Below are 15,022 nucleotides of genomic sequence, written 5' to 3'. Positions count from 1 at the left end.
TGCAACCCTCTTATGGTTAAACTGCCAAAATCAAGACTCTCTGCTCACCTTCACTCCTTCATTCCTCTTTTCTCCCACCTCTGGAACAAACTCCCTCACTCTCTTCAATCCCACTCCTCCATCCAGGTCTTTAAAACAGCCGTTCACCACCATCTCTTATCTTCCCCCATCCAAAACCTTGATCTTTTCTACCCCCGCTAATTTCACCCCAAATCCACTTTTTTTAAATACCAACTTCTTTCCTGGAAGTCCTTGGTGTCCTTGTGTTTTATACTTCTCCCACCCCCCTCCCGCTTCCCACGCCTCCTCCCCCCAAGCCCTCTACCTCCCACACATCTCCCGATGTCCCTGCTCTCAAATGTTGTGCTTGTGCGCTTCCCCTTCTCTCCCCATCTTGTCTACCGCTTTTTATATATTTTGTTTGTCTGTTGGATTTGTTTGTGTGATAAATGTTAGCTCTTTCATGAGCCTCGATTCTGTAGCCAAAAAAAAAAAAAGAAAAAAAAAATGAGCCTTCCTGCTCAATCTCTATTATGTCAAGCTCTTTTTTTTCATCTTCATGCTCAAGTTTTTTTTCTCTCCAGTGTGTAATTTTTGATGATTATGTAAAGTTGATGAATGAGCAAACACTTTATTGCACACAGAACACTTGTATGGCTTCTCACCGGTGTGTGATCTTTGATGAACATTTAAATGTGAAGAACAAGTGAAGGCCTTCATGCAGATAGAGCACTTGTACGGCTTCTCACCCGTGTGTGTTCTTTGATGAACATTTAAACATGATGAACGAGCAAACACCTTCATGCAGATCGTACACTTCTTCGACTTCTCACCCATGTGTATTCGTTGATGAATATTTAAACATGATGAACGAGCAAACGCCTTCATGCAGAGAGAGCACTTGAATGGTTTCTCACCCGTGTGCGTTCTTTGATGTTCACATAAATGTGAAGAACGACGAAACGCTTTGTTGCAGATAGAGCACTTGTACGGCTTCTCAGCCATGTGTATTCGTTGATGAATATTTAAACATGATGAACGAGCAAACGCCTTCATGCAGAGAGAGCACTTGAATGGTTTCTCACCCGTCTGCGTTCTTTGATGTTCACATAAATGTGAAGAACGACGAAACGCTTTGTTGCAGATAGAGCACTTGTTCGGCTTCTCACCCATGTGTATTCGTTGATGAACATTTAAACATGATGAACGAGCAAACGCCTTCATGCAGAGAGAGCACTTGTACGGTTTCTCACCCGTGTGCGTTCTTTGATGTTCACATAAATGTGAAGAACGACGAAACGCTTTGTTGCAGATAGAGCACTTGTACGGCTTCTCAGCCATGTGTATTCTTTGATGAAGATTTAAATGTGAAGAACTACGAAACGCCTTCATGCAGATAGAGCAATTGAACAGCTTCACATCCGTGTGTATTATTTGATGTATTTTCAATTGCGAGATAAAAGCAAAAGTCTTGCTGCAGATTGAGCACTTGTGTGCCTTCTTGTGTTGGTCTCCATTTGCGATGTTGTACTTGTGTGGTCTCTCACTTCGTTGGTTATTCTTGATGGTCTCTGTGCAACTCATGCAAGTGTGGTAGGTGGACACAGTTTCTTGACAAGCGTTCCGGGGCATGTGTGGATTGAAAACTTCCAGGTCAAAGAACTGGGAACACTTGCAACAACAAACGAGTTTCTGTTGTTTGTCTGTAAAGCAAAAAAGCATCAAACAATCATTCCAACTTTGAAAATGTAGCATAGTCAACAAGTATTTCACTCAATTTGGATTGAATGTTGCCCATAATTCTGTCTTCCATTCAAGAGTCACTCCAGATTAAGCATTCAACAATGGAAGAATTTTGGACCTGCCCAAATGGATCAGACATTTTCTGAGCACAAACAAGCTACCTCAACAGAAGGTATTCAATTTTTATGGACAATATATGGCAAGGAAAAAGTTTACTTCGGCTAAGAGTTACTGCCTGAAACGTCACCTTATCCTTGCTTCATATGGCAAGCAGCACACTTCGATCAACATTCCGTGAAATACATCCATTGTTCAACCCGTCTGGCAATGTAGAAAAATTTTCAGAGCTTTTGCCTCTGCAATGTCCAAAAAGGAGATGTGGGATAAAGGGTTACTGGCCCAATATGTGATGAAATACCCCACAGTGATGAAAAACGGTATTTTAATTAGCTCAGGGATTATGTTAATTAATCCCTTGTATGTGGTTCCCTCTGCGATTTATCCCTATGTCCCTTATGGCACCGCATTAGACACGAGTTAGAATCACGCATTTAATGGCTCTCAATAATAAAACATACCGGAAGCCAGGAAGTTAAGCCCTACCACTGACAACCCTGACTTTGGAGGCACACACAGGATGGGCAGGCCGAGGCCATGCCCCGAGGAACAGTGATTGGCCAGGGTTCTTGATCGACAGGACTGGTAAAAAGCAACTCGCTGATTGGCTGAGTGATACTTAAACAAATGACATAAGAGTCTGGGTGATAAAAGAACGCGCTAGTGGACATTTCGTTCTCTTCTTCTTCGCTTCTATCTTCTTCTTCGCTTCTCTCTGCTCTCTGCTCTTTGTGTCTGGTCTGGTCTGGATCGCGGCAGTCAGCATTGATCCCTCTCGTTCTGGACAATAAAGCAAACGATTGTGCTTGGACGACGGGCTCCAGGAAGCGATCGGACCGACCGTGTTCGGAGACACCACTTGCAGATGTGCAGAGGCAGAGCCGCGGACCAAGGACTGCAGTTTCCCACCAAAGACAATGAAGACAGGCATGGCTGGAGGAGCGAGCTGCACGCAGCCCGTTCAATTTGCGCAGAAGGCCTGTTGCGCGCTAGCGGGCGCGGGTGAGTGAACGAGGGCGTATGGAGGTCAGGCAGCGCAGGAGCGAGCGGATTTCCCGCCAACACCCTAGCCGCGTCCAGACTGCGCGCCCAGGCCAGGGCCTGAACGATTCCTGACGAGACCCCACCAGTGATAAGAGTTAAGTGCACCCACACACACACATTATTTTCAGTTATCTTTCCCTTTGTCCACATTTCAAGTCTGTTTGTGGCGACGTCCCATTTAGGAGTTTTAGTTTTATCGTATTTTTCTTTGTGACCGGCATCTCATTAATAAAGCCGGCATTTTTGTACATTTTAATCTCGCCTCGGTTTATTGAGTTGAGTTTATTTATTGCAGGGTTTGGAGACTGCTGGTGGGATCCATGCAGGTAAGTCCTCTTCAGCAGCATCCTCCTCCCCCTCATTCTCCTCCTCTTTCTCCCCGCCGCGTGTATTAACTCCGCAACATATTGAACTGAACGCTTTGAAGTGCCTCACACCAAGCCGGCTTCATGCTGTTGAAACCAAAGCTTTCAGAATGATTGGAATCTCCTGCAATGAAGCTAAGTCCGAGGGCCTTCCACCCACTCACCGCAGGCAGGTTGGTGGTCTTTCTGTCTTCTACTGACTCCTCTCCGGCCTTGCTCCCCCAGCTCTCTCTGTGCTCTGTCCCCCAAATATTCCGACAGGTCGCACAAGATCTGCCAGCAACCCTCTTATGGTTAAATTGCCAAAATCTAGGCTCTCTGCTCACCTTCACTCTTTCATTCCCCTTTTCTCCCGCCTCTGGAACAAACTCTCCCACTCCCTTCAATCCTACTCCTCCCTCCAGTTCTTTGAAACAGCTGTTCACCACCATCTCTTATCTTCCCCCATCCAAAACCTTGATCTTTTCTACCCCCGCTAATTCACCCCAGATACACTTTTTTGAAATTCCAACTTCTTTCCTGGACGTCCTTGCAGTGTCCATATGTTTTATACCTCTCCCACCTCCCCCCAAGCCCTCTTCCTCCCACATTTCTCTCGATGTCCCTGCTCTCAAATGATGTGTTTGTCCCTGCTCTCCCTTCCCCCTCTCTCCCCATCTTGTCTACCGCTCCCCTTATTTTGTGTTTTATGTGTCGGTTTGACTTTTTTTGCGATGTTAGCTCTTTCACGAGCCTCGATCTTGCATACCAAAAAAAACAAAAAAAAAACAGCTTGTTCGGCAATCCGTTCCTTGGAAAGATTTTAAATCGCCAGAAACGTGACAATATATTTACACAGCAAGGCTTCACAGTTGGTAAACCAGTATAAACTTTGTAGGTTTATTTCATTTTCTTAGCCGAAGATGAAAAGGAACTTTCTCAGCTTATGTCCTTGCTTCGTCTGATGTTTTTCATATAAATGGCGCGATATATCTAATTATGAAAACGCAACTGTTAACGTGAATAGGTCCTCCCTTATTCAAGCTTACACATAGAATGTAAGTGTGGTCAATGTACGTGCTAAATACTGATGTCTTCATGATTATAAGATTTATATAGATTATTACAATATTCACTTGAAAAACCCACATCTTTCCCTTTACAAACAGGCAAGTGGCCTCTGGTGTGCAGGACAGGGGGGAAGGCCCATCCCATTTCAAAGTCACCGGGAGAGATTCCCCCCTCCTTTCCCCTGTGTCTTATCCACCCGGCATGCACGGGAGTGTTTTCAAGCAAGCTTGGAAGTAAACAACCACTTGAACTGGATTTCTGTGCCACCAATCGAATTGCACAAGTTTTGATCAATTTCAATTCAATTTAACCACCACAAGTTTTATCTTGTGGCAGTTGATCGAGGTGCTTTCTCCACCATTCGAACCATCCTTCGCTGCAATCTTCAGTCAAGTTTTCTCTTGCGGCCACGTCCAGGGAGGTTGGCTACAATGCCATGGGCCTTAAACTTCCTGATAACATTGCGTACAGTGGACACAGGAACATCAAGGTCTCTGGAGATGGACTTGTAGCCTTGAGATTGTCCATGCTTGGCTACAATCTGTGTCTGACCTCCTCTGACAATTCTATGGTTTTATTTCTTTTCTCCCTGCTCATTGCGGTACACACAGTGACACAAAACAGCAGAATGATTCCTTTTCTCCATTCAAACTGGACGAATGAGTGATTTTTATATTGCAAGCACCTGCAACTCACCATAGGTGAGTTCAATTCCAGAGTAAAGGAGAATCGCCTGCTTTAAATCTAATTATTTCTAACAACTTCTTAAAGGTGTCAATAATATTGTCCGGGCCATTTTAGGATTTCTGTGCTGAATAAGCTAAGGTTTAGTAATTTTTTCAGCTTTTTTTGTTTTGTTCCACTGAAAACCAAAGAAATACATATGTAGATACCAAAATATTTTTTTATTTCAACAATTTTTTGGAAGAAATTTTCTCCTCAAAGTGTCCTCCCCGCTTCCTCCCCCTACCAACTCTTACCTCCATCTCCTCCAACCTTCGTCCTCGCTCCGCCCCCACCCCCTCAAACAATACATCACTGTGCCTCATCCAATCACCATCAAACCTTTTGTCCTCCTCATCCTTCCCTTTCTCCTCGCTCTTCTGAAATTTCCGACACACTATCAACAGCTCTCCGCCAACCTCCTCCTCCTCTTCCTCATCTTACCCTACCCGTCCCCTCCCCTGTCCTGTATCCGATGCTCCCCCTTCCTCTTCTTTAACGGTATGGACCTCAAACATCCAGGGCCTTCGCTCAAACCTGATTGATCTCTCCATACAGGTTGCTTCTGACAAACCAGACTTGATCTGCTTAACAGAAACATTTCTCCTTCAAGATGTCTCTGATTCGTTAATATCTCTACCTGGTTACTCCCTCCTCTGGTATGATAGACCAGACCTGAGTCCTGGAGGTGGGGTTATGATCTTTATCAAAAACTTTTCCTCACTCACCCTGCACTGCCCTCTCTCCACCTCACCCCCAGGAGTACCTCTGGCTACGGCTTCACCTTCACTACCACCTTTTGTTCATATGTGTGTTGTACCGTCCACCAAACAGTGATGACTCCATCTACATCTCGCTGTCTGATATCATGGACCAACTTCCATCTACTCATCCCAACTCTCGCTTCCTCATCTGTGGTGATTTCAGCTGTCATAATGCCAGCTGGCTGGGTGTGGGTTCCTCTCTCCCCAGTGTTACGGATTCGGCCAGAATTATTGTTGGTATTATTCTTATTGTTGGTTCTCAGTAAGGGTTATTGTGGTTAAAAGGTTTAAAAGCGCTCCTGGTAAAATGTGGCCGGAAATCGGATGGTGACCCGGAAGGCAAAAGGGAGCGAGGAAGAAGAGCGTGCAAGGCGAAAAAAAAAAGGAGGTGTTGGGGAACAGCTCCGCACCCAGCTTGGTCGAGCGTCCATGGAGAGGGAACTTTGAGTCCTGGAAAGGAATCTCGTGCGATCGTGTTGATACCGCTGGTGTCGTGGAAAAGCCTGTGAAGCCAGGTACAGGTGGGAGATTCCGGAGAATCTTCGCCTAGCGGCTGCGACCCGAGGAAGAAGATACCGCCATTTTGGGGACCTCGCGCGTCGTTCGCGGACCCTTGATTAGTCGCGTCCGCTGGTCCAGCCCTCCGGTGGTTTGCCGAGGATGTGGGTGCGCGACAGCGGCCTTTGAAGAATACGGTGCGGTTCGCGACTACACGGTGTAGGTGCACGTTTGGATAGCGTCTTTGGGGATTTCTCTTTCCACCGCCAATTGGGGTTGGCTGGGACCACGTGACGGTCCCCGCCTTACCTACATCTCCGTTCCCGCCTCATCGCCATCGCCTCTATGCCGGGAGCACCGTTGTGTGCTGGAGACATTGAGAAGGGCTCTGCTCCAGTCCCTGGGGGTGCCGTGAGTCTGAGCTGGGGTACCATGTTAAGATTGGATTGCAGGGGTGATTGCCCCTTTGTTGTAGGGTGCTTTTTGGTGTGCTTTTAACATAATATTTGTTCATAACCCTTGGTGTGGTTTCATTATCGATTTAATTGTTTCATTTGATGGTTTAATTGAGAGTTTCATTATTGATTAATTTCAACAACTGATGACATATTTTTCTGCCGGGGACCCTCTTGGGGTTCGGAGGTTTACCGAGACCTGGGGATAGGGGAGGACCCCGTAACAGAAATTGGGGGCTCGTCCAATTGACTCGTGGGCTCGAAATTGGGTCTGCGTCCGGGATCTAAAATTTCCTAAATTTATTCCGGGAAAGAATTCCCTAACATTCCCAGAATTCCCAAATTTGGAACTTTTTCCAACATTCCCAAATGTTTCCAAAAACAAACAAAACATTTTTTTTTTTTTCTTGTGTGAAGGTTAACAGGTGTTAACAGTAGTCACCATGGAGTTTGATGCTGAGAAGTTTACAGTGACCCCTTGTGAAGCACAGTTCAGAGCGTTAGTAAAACGGACCTCTTGAAATTGGCCAAACATTTTAGCTTGGAGGTCCGAACTAATATGAAGAAGGCAGAGTTGCAGACAGTGGTGATACAATCTATGGTGGGATTAGAAACATGGGAAGAGGTAGCCTGGGATTGGTTACCAGAAGAGCAAGAAAATGTGGAGCTCCGTAAACTGGAGATGCAATTACAGAGCCAGGAAAGGGAAAAAGCAGAGGAAAGGAAAGCAGAAAAGGAAAGAGCAGAACAGGAAAGAGTACTCCAGGAAAGGTTGGAAGACAAAAAAGCAGAGGAAAGGAGAGTGGAACGAGAACTCCAGGAAAGATTAAAAGCAGAGGAACGAGAACTCCAGGAAAGATTAAAAGCAGAGGAAAGGAAAGCAGAAGAGAGAAGAGAAGAGAAACAAGCAGAGGAAAGGAGAGTGGAACGAGAACTCCAGGAAAGGTTAGAGAAAAAAAAAACAGAGGAGAGAAAAGCCGAAAGGGAGTTAAGGGATCGTGAAATGGCCCTTCAGCAGGAAATTTAACTCAAGGAGCTGGATGTAATGAAAGAACGGGGAGAGGTACCATCCATGCCGACTGGTTCGACACCTAGTCAGAACACCTGGGATGTTGGCAGACATGTGAGGCTGGTTCCACACTTCAATGAAAAGGAGGTAACCAAGTTTTTTCCACACTTTGAGAAAGTGGCTCGACTGTTAAACTGGCCTGAGGGGTACTGGTCAATACTAGTGCAAAGTGTTCTGGTGGGTAAAGCTCAAGAGATTTATTCGGCTTTACCGATTGACCAATGTGCAGTTTACGAGGTATTGAAGAAACACATTCTCAAAGCCTATGAATTGGTCCCGGAAGCTTACCGGCAAAAATTCCGGAATGCCAGGAGGAGGGAGAGTGAGACCCATGTGGAGTTTGCCAGATTGAAAGAAACCATGTTTGATAGGTGGTGTGATTCAAAAGGAGTGGGGAAAGACTTCGAACTATTGCGACAATTGATCCTGGTGGAGGAATTCCAACAGTGTGTCCACGAGGACATTAAAGTACATCTGGAGGAAAGGAAAGTACCAAAGTTGTATGAGGCAGCAACCATGGCAGATGACAATGCCTTAACACACAGGATGGGGTTCCACAAACCGAACTTCTCGCCCAGACCTAGCCAGGGGAGCTATGGTACATCAGGGGTGGAGAATGAAAATCCATGGGGGCGGCCTCGAGATGAAAATGAGGACCACTCTGACACCACGACTTCTAGAAATCAGAAGACTGCGGTTCCAAGACAGACCTATCGTCCGGGGGGCTCGAGGCAGACCGCCGCCCCCATGCCTTGGCAGACCACGAGGTTCTCCTCCGGGCCTACTTGCACTTTTTGCCATAAACCTGGACACTTGATGTCCAACTGTTATGCTCTGGGAAAGGGAAATCAGGAGCGGAGTTCGACTAGTACGACTCCAAATGCAATGGCCATTGTGAGAAATCGCCCTCAAAAGGGTTACCAACCATTTATTTCAGAGGGGTTTTTGTCACTGGATGGAGACTCGACTAACCGGAGACCTGTTAGGATATTGAGAGACACAGGAGCACATCAATCTTTAATGCTTGAAGGCATCTTGCCATTGTCCGAGGAGACGGCAACTGGGGATAGTGTTCGTTTACAGGGGATTGGTGGCTGTGTTAGTGCTCCACTTCATGTCATCCATTTGGAGTCTGATTTGGTGTCAGGACGGGTCACCGTCGGTTTACAAGCCACTCTTCCTGTAGAAGGAGTATCTTTTGTTATCGGGAATGATTTGGCCGGTGGCCAAGTTTCTGGTAACCCGATGTTTGCTGAAAAGCCGAGTAGGAAGCGCCCTGAAGAGAAGAGGAAATACCCGGAGACCAGGTGTCGGCACACGCACGTCAGGGATGGAGGCAATATTGGCAAGCTCTTTGTATGGGGACTGAACTTCAAAACAAAGGAAGAGGTTCTGGAGTCTGCTTTCAGCAAATATGGACCGCTTCTGGAAGTGCTGCTGATAAAAGACAGGGAAACACAAAAGTCAAGAGGGTTTGGCTTTGTCATGTTTGAAAACTCAAAGGACGCCAGAGTTGCAGAAAAGGATCTGAATAGCAAGGAGTTGGATGGTCGGACCATCACAGTAGGGAAGGCATTTCCTTGGGGTCGAGGGGGCTACAGAGGAGGACCACGGAGTAGTGGTGGTGGTGGCCGCAATCGATATTATTATGGAGGCTTCCAGAGTTATGGCAGCTCCCGAAGGAAGGATTATATCAGAGCAGTGGCCGAGAAGGAGACGGCCATTCATGTGACTACAGTGACAAGTGGTCCAACCGTGATTGTGAGGAAAGCTAGAAAGAGTGGAAGCACTGAATGCTGCGGAGCAGCCGAGCCAAGATTCCGACATGGATTAACCGTGAACGCCACGTTCCTAAAGGCGTCCATGTAGTGAACTTTCCTACACGGACTAACCGTGAACTCCACGTTCCGAAAGGCGTCCATGTAGTGAAAATGTCCAGGCCTCACCACCCAACCACCATGGAACCTGGCCCTCAGCTTGGCCTCCCAGTGAAAGTGCTATCGAGTTGCTTGACTTTGGATTTTTGATCAACCCCTTAACCTTCATTCAAAAGAAACTAAAAGTAAAAATCAGAGGTCGATGAGAGGGAGTTTGGCTTTGCAGGGGTAACTTGGAAATTGAACATGTAAAGGGCAGGGACAATGTCGTTGCTGATGCTTTGGCCAGTGAATTAACTTTGGAAATCTCTGTAAGTTGTTCGAAGTTGTTGCTTTATTTTTGGGGAAACATTGTTTGCTTGTGTTGGTTTCAAGAATTTGCCGACAAAGAAAGTTTTCGCTGTGTTCAAACTTTCTTTCTTGATGGGGGGGAAGTGTTACGGATTCGGCCCTAATTATTGTTGGTATTATTCTTATTGTTGGTTCTCAGTAAGGGTTATTGTGGTTAAAAGGTTTAAAAGCGCTCCTGGTAAAATGTGGCCGGAAATCGGATGGTGACCCGGAAGGCAAAAGGGAGCGAGGAAGAAGAGCGTGCAAGGCGAAAAAAAAAAGGAGGTGTTGGGGGAACAGCTCCGCACCCAGCTTGGTCGAGCGTCCATGGAGAGGGAACTTTGAGTCCTGGAAAGGAATCTCGTGCGATCGTTGATACCGCTGGTGTCGTGGAAAAGCCTGTGAAGCCAGGTACAGGTAGGAGATTCCGGAGAATCTTCGCCTAGCGGCTGCGACCCGAGGAAGAAGATACCGCCATTTTGGGGACCTCACGCGTCGTTCACGGACCCTTGATTAGTCACATCCGCTGGTCCAGCCCTCCGGTGGTTTGCTGAAGATGTGGGTGCGCGACAGCGGCCTTTGAAGAATACGGTGCGGTTTGCGACTACACGGTGTCGGTGCACGTTTGGATAGCGTATTTGGGGATTCCTCTTTCCACCGCCAATTGCGGTTGGCTGGGACCACGTGACGGTCCCCGCCTTACCTACATCTCCGTTCCCGCCTCATCGCCATCGCCTCTACGCCGGGAGCACCGTTGTGTTTTGGAGACATTGAGAAGGGCTCTGCTCCAGTCCCTGGGGGTGCCGTGAGTCTGAGCTGGGGTACCATCTTAAGATTGGATCGCAGGGTTGATTGCCCCTTTGTTGTAGGGTGCTTTTTGGTGTGCTTTTAATATTATATTTGTTCATAACCCTTGGTGTGGTTTCATTATTGATTTAATTGTTTCATTTGATGGTTTCATTGAGAGTTTCATTATTGATTAATTTCAACAAAGGATAACATATTTTTCTGCCGGGGACCCTCTCGGGGTCCGGAGGTTTACCGAGACCAGGTGATAGGGGAGGACCCCGTAACACCAGCCATGGCACCTCAGCAAAGGCCTTCTGCGACCAACTGGGACTGACACAATCTGTCAATTTGCCGACCTGGATCTCAGTCAACGGAGCTTATTCCCTTATAGACCTGGTTATGATAAACTTCCCTGCAAATGTCTGCTGCTCTTCTTATGCTCCAATCGGTTCATCTGACCACATGCATGTTAAAGTGGACATCTCTCTGGCCATTCTCAGAGAGCCTCCTCAGTGCCGACGAGTCTGGCATTTCACTCAGGCTGACTGGAACGGTCTTTAAGCAGCCGTCAATCATCTGGACTGGTCTCGCATCTCCACTGCCTCTGAAATCAACTCTTCCTGGGAATTCTTCCAAAGTAAATTGCTCTCTCTCATGCACAGATTTATCCCATCTCGTCTTCAGTTGTCATACCCTTCCTCCCGTCCATGGTACACGGAATGTTGTGGTGAGGCAGTTGCCCTGAAACAACTTGCCTTCGCCTCCTGGAAAGCAAATCCAACGGAAGGAAATATCATTTCCTTTCACAAAGCCCGGAACAAGTGTGTGTCCACCCTCAGGAGAGCCAGGAAACACTATCTCTACACTCTCAAAAATGAACTCTCAAACCTGTCTCCCTCTTCCAAATCCTGGTAGCATCTGATCAAATCTGTTTCTGAATGAAAAAGCAGAATGACAACTCTGTGTTTGCCTCAAGATCTTGTGTCCCAAACGCGTCTCTCTCTGCACCCACCGTACCCAGTCATAACCAACTGCTCCTGGACTCTGTGTCCTTCTCTCCTGACAAGGTGGAGAAGTTTCTGTCAATCCTCGACTCTGATTCTGAAACTGGACCAGAGTGTATCAGCCCACGGGTCCTAAAATCCTGCTCTGCCGCTCCTTCACACCCTCTTTGTTCTATTCACCCTCTCTTTGTTCTCTTCACCCTCTCTTTTGCTCAAGGTCATCTGCCATCAGCTTGAAAATCAGCCATCATTACCGCTTTACACAAAAAAGGTGCAAAAACAGATCCTTGCAACTACAGACCAATCAGCCTGCTCCCAATTCTCAGCAAAGCCATGGAATCCATCATTGCTTCGGATATCAAATCCTTCCTCTTCTCCAATGGCTTGATCTCCGATCATAAATTTGGTTTCAGACCAGTTCACTCAACTCTGGACATACTGCTTCTGCTGTCTCAACAATGGATGAAGGTCCTCAATGCCAAATAGGAAATCAGAACCGTCTCCCTTGACATATCACGTGCCTTCGATACGGTCTGGCACCCCGCACTGCTCACCAAACTCTCCTCCTATGGTATCCATGGAAATCTCCACGCATGGCTTGCCTACTTCCGTTCTGTTAGTAGTCAACGTGTGGCCCTGAATGGATATCTCTCATCTCCCCTTCCTGTTCAGGCTGGATCTCCCCAAGGAACTTGCTGATGACTCCACTCTCTGTCACTTTATACCTCAACCCTCAGATCGGCAGTCTGCAGCATCCTAACTCTCTGCAGACCTGGACAAAATCACAGACTGGTCAAACAAGTGGAACATGTCTTTCAATCCTCACAAATCTCACACTCTCACTTTGTCTCTCCGAAAAGTCCGACTGGACAACCCTCCCATCTCCTTTTTCAACAATCCTCTCCAAGAAGTTCTGTCACTCAAGCTTTTGCATCTCACTATCTGCCATGATATTTCCTGGGAAAACCAGATTTCCAAGCTGGCCTCCAAAGCCCGTCACCAACTGGGCATCCTCCATCGTGCAAAGTCCTTCCTTGGCACACTTGAGCTCCTCACCACATACAAGGCTTTCATCCGCAGCTCAATGGAATACTGTTCTCCCCTCTGGGCCAGTGCTCCTGTCTCACACCTAGCTCGGCTTCACGCTGTTGAAACGAAAGCTTTCAGAATCATTGGAATCTCCCGCGATGAAGCTAACTCCGAGAGCATTTCACTCGCTCACCCCAGGCAGGTTGGTGGTCTTTCTGTCTTCTACCGACTCCTCTCCGGCCTAGCTCCCCCAGCTTTGTCTGTGTTCTGTGCCCCAAATATTCCTACAGGTCGCACAAGATCTGCAGCAACCCTCTTCTGGTGAAATTGCCAAAATCAAGATTCTCTGCTCACCTTCACTCTTTCATTCCTCTTTTCTCCCACCTCTGGAACAAACTCCCTCACTCTCTTCACTCCGTCCAGGTCTTTAAAACAGCTGTTCACCGCCATCTCTTGTCTTCCCCCATCCAAAACCTTGATCTTTTCTACCCCCGTTAATTCACCCCAGATCAACTTTTTTGAAATACCGACTTCTTTCCTGGAAGTCCTAGCAGTGTCTAGGTGCTTTATACCTCCCCCACCCCCCACGCCCTCCCACTCCCCCTTCCCATGCCTACTCCCCCTAAGCCCTCTCCCTCCCACAGTTCTCCCGATGTCCCTGCTCTCAAATGTTGTGCTTGTGTGCATCCCTTTCTCTCCCCATCTTGTCTCCCGCTCCCTTTATTTTATGTTTTATGTGTCCATTTTTTTTTTGTGAGTAATGTTAGCTTTCTGAGCCTCGATCTTGTATACAAAAAAAACAAAAAAAACAGAGGGATTGTTAAGTTCTATCAGATGGCCAATGAAATGACAACGGTTTTCCAGAAAAACAGTGAGGTCAAAACTGTGACCAATCTTACTATAAGTCACCAAATGTCCGTCCGTCTGTCTGTCCGTCTGTCCGTTCGAAGGTACCGCAAAAACGGTACCGCAAAAAATAAATATTATTCCATCGTGTTTGGGAAAATTGGAAAACTTGGAAAAACAATATGGCCTATTTTACTCCAGGGGGTCCGAGGATTACCCACCCAAAATATCGTGGATTTTCAATTTCAGCCCATAAAAACTGATCTAAGATGTTGGAGGAAAGTGTCCAGGTTTACTGCATTGCAGTTGAGGAACGAGCAGATCGTAGATGTGTTCAAGATTATCACGTAACTGGGTTACAGAACACAATTCCGCAAGACATGTAAGTGAGTTTAACAATGAGGAACTCGGTCACAAGTTTTTGAATTGACTGTGACAGACTTGTCCGATGTGATGAAACAATCTTGAATACGCATCTCATATCAAATGATTAGAAAGTCATTTACATGTCTTTCAAACTTGATGAATCAACGTAATCTCAATTGATTTCCAACACTATTTCCACAGCGTGCCATGCATTGGTGAAACTCAGATGTTTCAAACTTTGGATTCATGTGTCAAATAAACCCTTAGCAAAGGCCAGAAACACAAAGTTCAAAATTCTTTCTGGGTATTTGAAATGCATCCGATATACAGTCACGTGAAAAAGTAAGTACACCCCATGTAAAGTTTTGACTTTTCCAACATATTTCAACATACAGCTAGTTGATCTTCATTTCAACAATATTGATAGATAAAGGTGATATAATATAACAAATATCATGAAACATTTACATTTTGAAGTCCATTGTATAATTTAAATAAACATAAATGCAAATTTCGCATGTGGAAAAAGTAAGTACACCCTTGCCTCTAATAGGTGGTATTGCCCCCTTTGGCAGAAACAACCCCTTGGTCCCACTTGGTCCTAATAGGTGGTATTACCCCCTTTGGCAGAAACAACCCCTTGGTCCCCCCCCCCCCCCCCTTCCCACGCCTCCTCCCCCCAAGCCCTCTCCCTCCCACACATCTCCCTGCTCTCAAATGTTGTGTTTGTGTGCCTCCCCTTCTCTCCCCATCTTGTCTTCCACTCCCTCTTTTTATATATTTTGTTTGTCTGGTTGATTTGTTTGCGAAATAAATGTTAGCTCTTTCACGAGCCTCGATTCTGTATACAAAAAAAAAAAAAAAAAAAAAAAAAAAAAACCTCAAGTAGGCGTTTCTTATTACTGTCTACCAGTCTCTGACATCGACTGAGAGAAATTTTTGCCCACTCCTCC

The 15,022-nt window shown here is 46.3% G+C and overlaps 1 protein-coding gene across 1 annotated transcript in view; it reads right to left on the bottom strand.

Moving 5' to 3' along the window:
• Window positions 1–423: 423 nt before the first annotated feature.
• LOC137413693 (uncharacterized) overlaps window positions 424–15,022 on the bottom strand; it is a 32,645-nt gene continuing 18,046 nt past the window's right edge. Inside the window, exon 4 of the mRNA XM_078778457.1 lies at window positions 424–1,703. Coding sequence (XP_078634583.1) covers window positions 532–1,703 — 1,172 coding nt within the window. The 3' untranslated portion in view covers window positions 424–531. The remainder of the gene's footprint in view (window positions 1,704–15,022) is intronic.

The sequence above is a fragment of the Myxine glutinosa genome, chromosome 5 (genome assembly GCF_964187855.1).
Source record: "Myxine glutinosa chromosome 5, kmMyxGlut1.1, whole genome shotgun sequence".
Lineage (NCBI taxonomy): Eukaryota > Metazoa > Chordata > Myxini > Myxiniformes > Myxinidae > Myxine > Myxine glutinosa.
Note: the sequence above shows the minus strand (reverse complement) of the source record. Positions and strands in the feature narration are given on the sequence as shown.